This window comes from Myotis lucifugus, unplaced genomic scaffold, assembly GCF_000147115.1.
Source record: "Myotis lucifugus unplaced genomic scaffold, Myoluc2.0 scaffold_148, whole genome shotgun sequence".
Classification (NCBI taxonomy): domain Eukaryota; kingdom Metazoa; phylum Chordata; class Mammalia; order Chiroptera; family Vespertilionidae; genus Myotis; species Myotis lucifugus.
In genome coordinates, this window is record NW_005871196.1 from 2,613,784 (window position 1) to 2,620,747 (window position 6,964).

A 6,964-nucleotide genomic window follows, 5' to 3' on the forward strand; every position below is an offset into this window, starting at 1 on the left:
GTCGAAGGTCTCTGAGGGACCTGGCCTCCATCTGTCACTTTTTGTATTTTAAAGAGAAATCAATGATGGGTGGACTGAGCCCTCTCATCCCTGGAGACAAAGCCCAAGTATTCATGTTCCAGTGTTTTGTTCTCAGGATTGTATGTCTAGAAGAGTTCAAGACCATTTGGCTTTGGAGTGATTTTCTAATCTTACCTACCAAAATTTTTCTTTTACCAATACTAGCAAAACTCCTTCAAGTAATAGTTTATACAAAACCACGCTGCATGAAACAGAAAAAACTTAGAGTTTTATTAGTATGTATTTATTTTATAACTTCACATTTATAACAGCTTACTTCACATATTGTCAATAAATAAAAACAGTGAGGGCATTTTCATGAGTACAAAACATGAAATCAGAATGCACTGGGTGATATCGTGCCACTGTGGTTGAACAGTATTGAAAAATATAACTTAGGCAAATGATCACACATGATCCCTTTTTTAAAAAAATTCTTTTCTTACAATCACAAGATATTCTTCAGTTAAAATGATCCACAATCAGAAATTATAATGTTGTTTCAAAGTCAAATCACTAGGAATAGTCTAATTGGCTAGAATACTTTTCACAGAGTAACAGACACGAAGCACTCAAACTTACCATAAGAGCTAAAAGGGTTTCTAATGCAATGTTACCACAACTTTACTCACAGGTTACATATTTACTTGCTGTGGCACAACTGTTAGAACAATAAAGAGAGCATGCATTGAGCAGAAAAGCATCATAAAGATGATAATGTCTCCATATAGTGAGGGCTTTCTATCCTCCAGACATCATGCTAAGTGCTTAAAAGGCATTATGTCATTTGATCTTAACATAACAGCCCTATTCCATTACCTTCTCATTTTTCTGATGAGGAAACTGATGTTCAGAGGATTTCAGCAACAGAGCTACCATGCTGTGCTACATCAACTAGCATTTCACAGAATGGTGATCATCGCTCTACTAGCATACTCGACATCAAGGGCATGCATGGGCTTGATTTAAATACCCATGAGAAGTTACAGGTCCCTTAATCTATGAACATTAAGAAGAGTTGGGTGGTAGGGAGAGCTGTGGGAGGGTATAGGGAAGACAACTGTTGATGGATGAAGACTTGGGGTGGTAAACACAATACAGTGCGCAAATGATGTGTTGTGGAATTGTGCGCCTGAAACCTGTATACTTTTGTTAACCAGTGTTACCCCAATAAATTCAATAAAAAGGAAAAAAAGAGAGCGAAGTTCAGCTACATGCTCAGATAGTGCAAGGGAACTTTCTCTCCAACGCCTGAAAACAAAAGTGAGCCTGTTGCTGAATGCCTAGGTGCTAAAATGTGGATATCAACACATTTGCATCTGCCCACTATTTATTAGAGATTTAAAGGGTTTGAAATCCATTGTAAATATGGAGCTTCAGAGAGTTCTCAATTCCTGCCTCGGCTCCACCACTTGTTAGCAATTTGATATGGAGGAGACGGCTTACCATCTTGGAGCACTGGGTTGCTGCACACATTAACTGCGACATGCACACAACACCAGGCACGTAGGCCCTCGTAAGTGTGCGTTCCTTTCCCCTCTTTGCCTTCTGTCGGCACTAAAAATCTTCTCTAGCCAGAGAGGCCTGCTCGCTACTCCAGCGTGCCCTTTCCTGAGGGCGCTCTCACGCTGCGAACCTCTTGAAAGCAGGGATCAGGCAGAGTGTTGTCTTTGGGGCCTAACACAGTGCCTGGACCGTCTACCTGACACCTGGCAGAGAGGTGGGAGGAGTGCTTCCCAAGAAAGGAGAGAATCCTGAAGGTGGAGATGGTTGTGTTCATTTGGCAACTGCACTGCTACCGGCGTCATGAACTTATTTACACATAACGTTGTTCAGCTTCCACACGGAGGCCTGTCCTGACGAGCCTGTCGCTCTCTGAGAGCACGGCTGTGCCCTTAGGACTGTTACCTCCTTGAACAGAGCCTCTCACTGCTTCAGGGACACGGAATTTGCTGATTCGATAAAGAAAATCACCCGACAGGTAAAAAAAAAAAAGCCTAGGTTTTCAGGTAGGTTACAAAGGATACTTTTTTCTCGTGTCAATTCTGCTTTCTATGGTATGGGCAAACTTTGTCTATTGGGGATATTTACAGGAAACGTGACATTCCCTTTAGATTACTATATCACATTTGGAGTTTAATATTTTGTTTATTGGTAATCTATGTTAAGGTCCAAGAAACTCTCAGGTAATTTTTTCTCAGAAAGAATCAAGACTTGGCTTGAATGCCTTGGTTTTAATCGCATTCACTAAAGAAAAGACCGTGGAAAAGGTCTTAGCCTGGTAAAGCGAAGTCCCCGGGCCCACGGGCTGCAGGCTCACTCTGACTTAGCTTTTAGTTATCAATCTCCTTATGCCAGTGGCCATAGCCATCACCTTCATCTGACTCGTCAGTATTCTCATTTTCAAAAGCGGCCTCTTCCTCCTCCTCTTCCCGGATCACCTTCATTAACTCAAGGAAGCCGGGGGCCGGCCCCTGGTCTTTCAGCTCCCTAAGCCTGCACCACAGGGTCTCACTGAGGCTCGCCCCGGCCAGCACCTGCTCCAGGCGGACCTGGTCTGCGATGTTCCTGGGGATGGCGCGTTTCTCCACAGCCTTGCGGAGCAGCGTCTCCAGCCGCAGCACGTAGGCGGAGATCTTCTCTCCTTCCTCCTGATAGGTCTTCAGGTATCTCACCTGGGAGGTCCGGCGGCTCTCCAGGCTCCCAAACACTTGCTTGAATGCCTCCAGACACTCGTCCACACTCACAGAAGGATTGTCTGCCTGCACTATGCGCAGGAGGTCCAGGGCGGGGCCGCGCAGGCTTTCCATCAGCCACCTTTTCTTTTCTGCCTCTGCTACCGGCCACTCTTTGACGATCTCAGTGGCCTGTTCCAACCAGATTTCAAAGGGCTCCTCCTCGGGGGCGGGCACAGCACTGCCCGAGAACACCCGCAGCTTCCGGTATCGCATGGGCAGCAGGGGCTGCGGGGCATGTGCTACTGCCTGCCCCACCACCTGGGCCAACAACTCTGGCGACACGCAGGGCACTGCGGCTGGAGACACGCCCTCATGCCCAAGGGCTCGGAACATACCCGAGACTGTCTGCCCCTCTTTTTCTAGAAAGAGGTGCAGCCTTTCAAGAAATTCAGCGTCCTGGTTGGGGGTCTTAAAGACCACCTTCCAGACGCCCCCCCTCCCCTGAACCTCACTGGGGATCTCCGAGACATCCGTGTCCCCCAGGAGCTCTAATAAGACGGCGCTGGCATTCTCCTGCTTCCTGAATATCTTGCCGAGCAGCCGGTACCGGCCCAGAGACTTTAACGTCTCCTGGAGAACCTCCTGGATCTCCGCCTCCTCACACTCCACTGGGATCCCCATCACCATCAGGGATTTCTGATCATCCACACTCATCAGCCGGCACCAGTCCTCCAACAGCGCCAGTGCCATCCTCACGAGTATCTATTGGCTCTAACTCTAGGGTACAATGAATTTGCAGTGCAGGTTGGCACTCCCTTAGGATTTCAAGTATCCTGGATCAACTCCCGAACCCACAACCCACCAGGGAAGGGGTTTCCGGTCAGGTCCCTCCAACAGCAGCCCGAAGTCTTCTGGACCAGTAACCCTTCCTTGCCCAGTTCCTGCTGAGGTGGCAGGAACTCAGCACTTCCCGTTATAGCTCTAGACCTGACCCCAGGTGGGTGGTTAGTGTCTCAGTGAGGACAGCGCCACTGCCAGTGGCTCTGTAGTTCCCCGGCTGCGGTGTCTCTCCAGATGCTAGCAGACTGTGGTGGTGTTGACCCTTCTCTGACCAACGGAGGCACGTGCGAGAGCTGCTTCACACTCTCCCGGTCTCTGTCGCCTCACCTCTCTCTAGTCAGTGTGGAAACGCCTCCACGCGGCACCCAGGACTCCTGGAGGGACGTTCCACAGCAGAGGGCCTGGACTCCTAGTGAAACAATGGTCAGTTACCACACAGCCCTCTCCTTCCCAGGAAGCACCCACACTCATTAGGGACAGAAGTGAGGGCAGATGGGGCTCTACCCCACATTGTATTTGTGTCTACCCCACGGTCAGGTCTCTGCTGATAGTGACTTTTTCTCCCTCTTGGGGACCCTCCTGCAATCTGGCTTCCCCGCCATTCACTCATCAGACATGTCAATTGATGTCTGAGCCCAGTTGTGGCCAGGACTCCAGATCCTTCCCCCGTGAAGAATGAAGTCAGGAGATGGCCAGATACCTGTTTTTACATTCCAGATGTTCTGTGAGAGTCACGAAGCTTGTTTATTCAGCTTCTAGCACAGGAAGATGTCACCCAACTCTACACAATGTTCATGTCTGGGTCCTTCTTAGCTCCAGCCAAGCCAAGCTGTCCTGTTACACATAAATAGTAATGCTGTGTTTTCATTGCTCAATAATATCCAATAATAAAGACTGTTAACGCACTTACTAAAAATATGACAATCCTTCACAATGTAATTAAATCTACTAAACAATATAGTTACTTCACTTCTTTGATTAAAAAATACAATTAGAAATCACTCTAACATTTAAAACCAATATCAGTATAACAATATAGCATATAATACACTTTAATATGATAATATAGACATAACAATTTAATATAGGCCTAATAATTTTTAAAAATCTCAGGGCCGAGCTTGGCCAGTGTGGCTCTGTGATTGAGTGTCGACCTATGAACCAGGAGGTCATGGTTCGATTCCCGGTCAGGGCACATGCCTGGGTTGCAGGTTTGATCCCCAGTGGGGGCTGTGCAGGAGGCAGCCTATCAATGATTCTCACTCATCATTGATGCTTCTATCTCTCTCTCCTTCTCCCTTCCTTTCTCTGAAATCAATAAAAATATATTTCAAAAAAATCCCAGGGCTGAGTAAGTTAAACCTGGAATTATGAACTCATTCTCTTTTGTTATGTCTGGGCAGGCTTTGCAAATGCAAAAGGAGGTGTTACTTTTGCTATGGATGTTAAGTTACTAACATGACACTTTCTTCGTAGCATTTGAACTTGAATGGGGGTCATTTGAAGAAAAAGGAAAAGAGAGGAAGGATATGGAGAACCAGTGGAGAATGGGTAATGTGAAAGGGGAAGAGTGCCTACCAACTCCACTTACTGCTGCGGGGTGGGTGTTGGGGCCCTGACCACTCCTCCCCAGGCCTGAAAACCCCCATCACGCCTCGCGGGCTTTATATACCACAGATGCCAACTTGTAACCATCGAGGCAGCTGCTCCTGCTGCGGGCACCTTTCCCCAGTCCCTTCTGGAGGGCTTGGAAGGCATGGTGCGTGCCCCAGGGCAAGGAGGACAAAGAGAAGGATCACATCCTGGCCCAGCAACTTGAGTCCAGTGACTTCTCTAGGCCCTGCTAATGTACAAGGGTGACTTCCTCTTCATTGTAATACTTCAAGGACACATGAGATATAAAAAGGCATCCAATGCCCAGGAAGAAATATCTTCATGGTGTACGTAGTAACTGCTTTCCTGAGGTTAGGATACTCTGGGTGGCTTCTTTCTCCAAAGGCAATCTCTCCCTGCAAGGCGACCTTCAAATACAAAGATGGCAACTGAACCATGGTCCTTGCTACACGGATTGAAATATTTGGTTATGAAGAAAAGGGGAAATCTTGTATATTCTAACATAAAGATAGAATTAGTTGGAAAAGGAACCAGACTTTCAGGTGGAAGATCCCCACTGGGCTTGTTGGATCATTGAATTATATAGTGACCCTGGGCAAAGCGCCTCAATCTCTCTAAATCTCAGTCTCCTACCCTGGAAAACAGTGATGGTAAAGCACTCAGCGCACTCATCACACTCATCTTCCGGGGCTGCGGTGAGTAGGAAATGATGCCATTCGTGTGGAAGCACTTTATTCAAATGGAAAGCACATCTGGTTTGAAGTCCGAATGCCAGCTTCTGGGTCTCTCAGCCCTCACAGTATTCCTCTTTGCTCTTCCTCCCCTTCTCATCCGAAGACTCCTCTCCCTACACCCATCATGATGGACTCAACCTAAAACTGTAACCGGCAGTCCTCCAAATTTAACTCCTTTCCCAACTGGGGGGTGGGGTGGAAGTATCCCCATTTAATCCTTCCAGGGGCACGGGCTGACGATGGGACAGAATCCCTGGGCCAGCGTGATGACCCTGCAGCAAACAGCCTCTTTTAACCCAAACCCATCCTAATTACTGAGCATGCCCAGACCTCCCTCTTGAGCCGCCAAAGGATGGGCAACATCTCTGCACAATTTTGCCAATGTAGAGAAGGGCGGGGCTGTAATCTACCAGATTGAGGAACTGGTATTGATACAGGGAAAGACGTGGGGATGCGAGTGAGAATCCACCCGGGACCGTGTTAGTGGCACAAATCCCCACACATCGTTGGCCTGCTTCGCCACACACACAATGCACTCATCACAGCCCCCCATCTCCTACCCCACTGGGCAGGCGCCCCGCACTTAGGTCTCCAGCACGCGGCTCTGGCGCAGTGCGCAACAGGGGTGGGTGGGGGTACCGGACCGGAAAGGTCTGGCGCTTTAGGGATTGGGCTACAACTTGCGCCTTTTCATACCCGTTCAAAACACTCCCCTGCGCCTGTTTTGTGGCGCAGTTAGCGGTACGTGGCGCCCCCCCCCCCCCCCCCCTAAAACACCCTCGCTCATTAAAAATCAAATGGTGGGCTGGGGTGAAATTTGGAAACCCCATTCTTGGTTTCACTCCCAAGGGCCCCCAGATCAATGTCTCCCTTTGTACCACCCTCCCCCCCCCCCCACCAGCATTAGCTTATCCCCCTGGAATTTGTACGGACAGCGTTGCCCCTGCGCGCCGGGGATTGACAATAGGCTAAACCTCTTTTAAAACTCTATGGTCAAAGTCTGGTGTAGGACCGGAACCCCTGGCACAAGGGTTTAAC

At 48.4% G+C, this 6,964-nt stretch overlaps 1 protein-coding gene across 1 annotated transcript in view; it reads right to left on the reverse strand.

Moving 5' to 3' along the window:
* Nucleotides 1-269: 269 nt before the first annotated feature.
* PNMA2 (PNMA family member 2) overlaps nucleotides 270-6,964 on the reverse strand; it is a 7,265-nt gene continuing 570 nt past the window's right edge. The window contains exons 2-3 of the mRNA XM_006095027.3: nucleotides 4,279-4,412; nucleotides 270-3,987 (exon numbers count right to left, since the gene is read on the reverse strand). Of these exons, the coding sequence (XP_006095089.1) occupies nucleotides 2,394-3,488 (1,095 nt within the window). The 5' untranslated portion in view covers nucleotides 3,489-3,987; nucleotides 4,279-4,412 and the 3' untranslated portion in view covers nucleotides 270-2,393. The remainder of the gene's footprint in view (nucleotides 3,988-4,278; nucleotides 4,413-6,964) is intronic.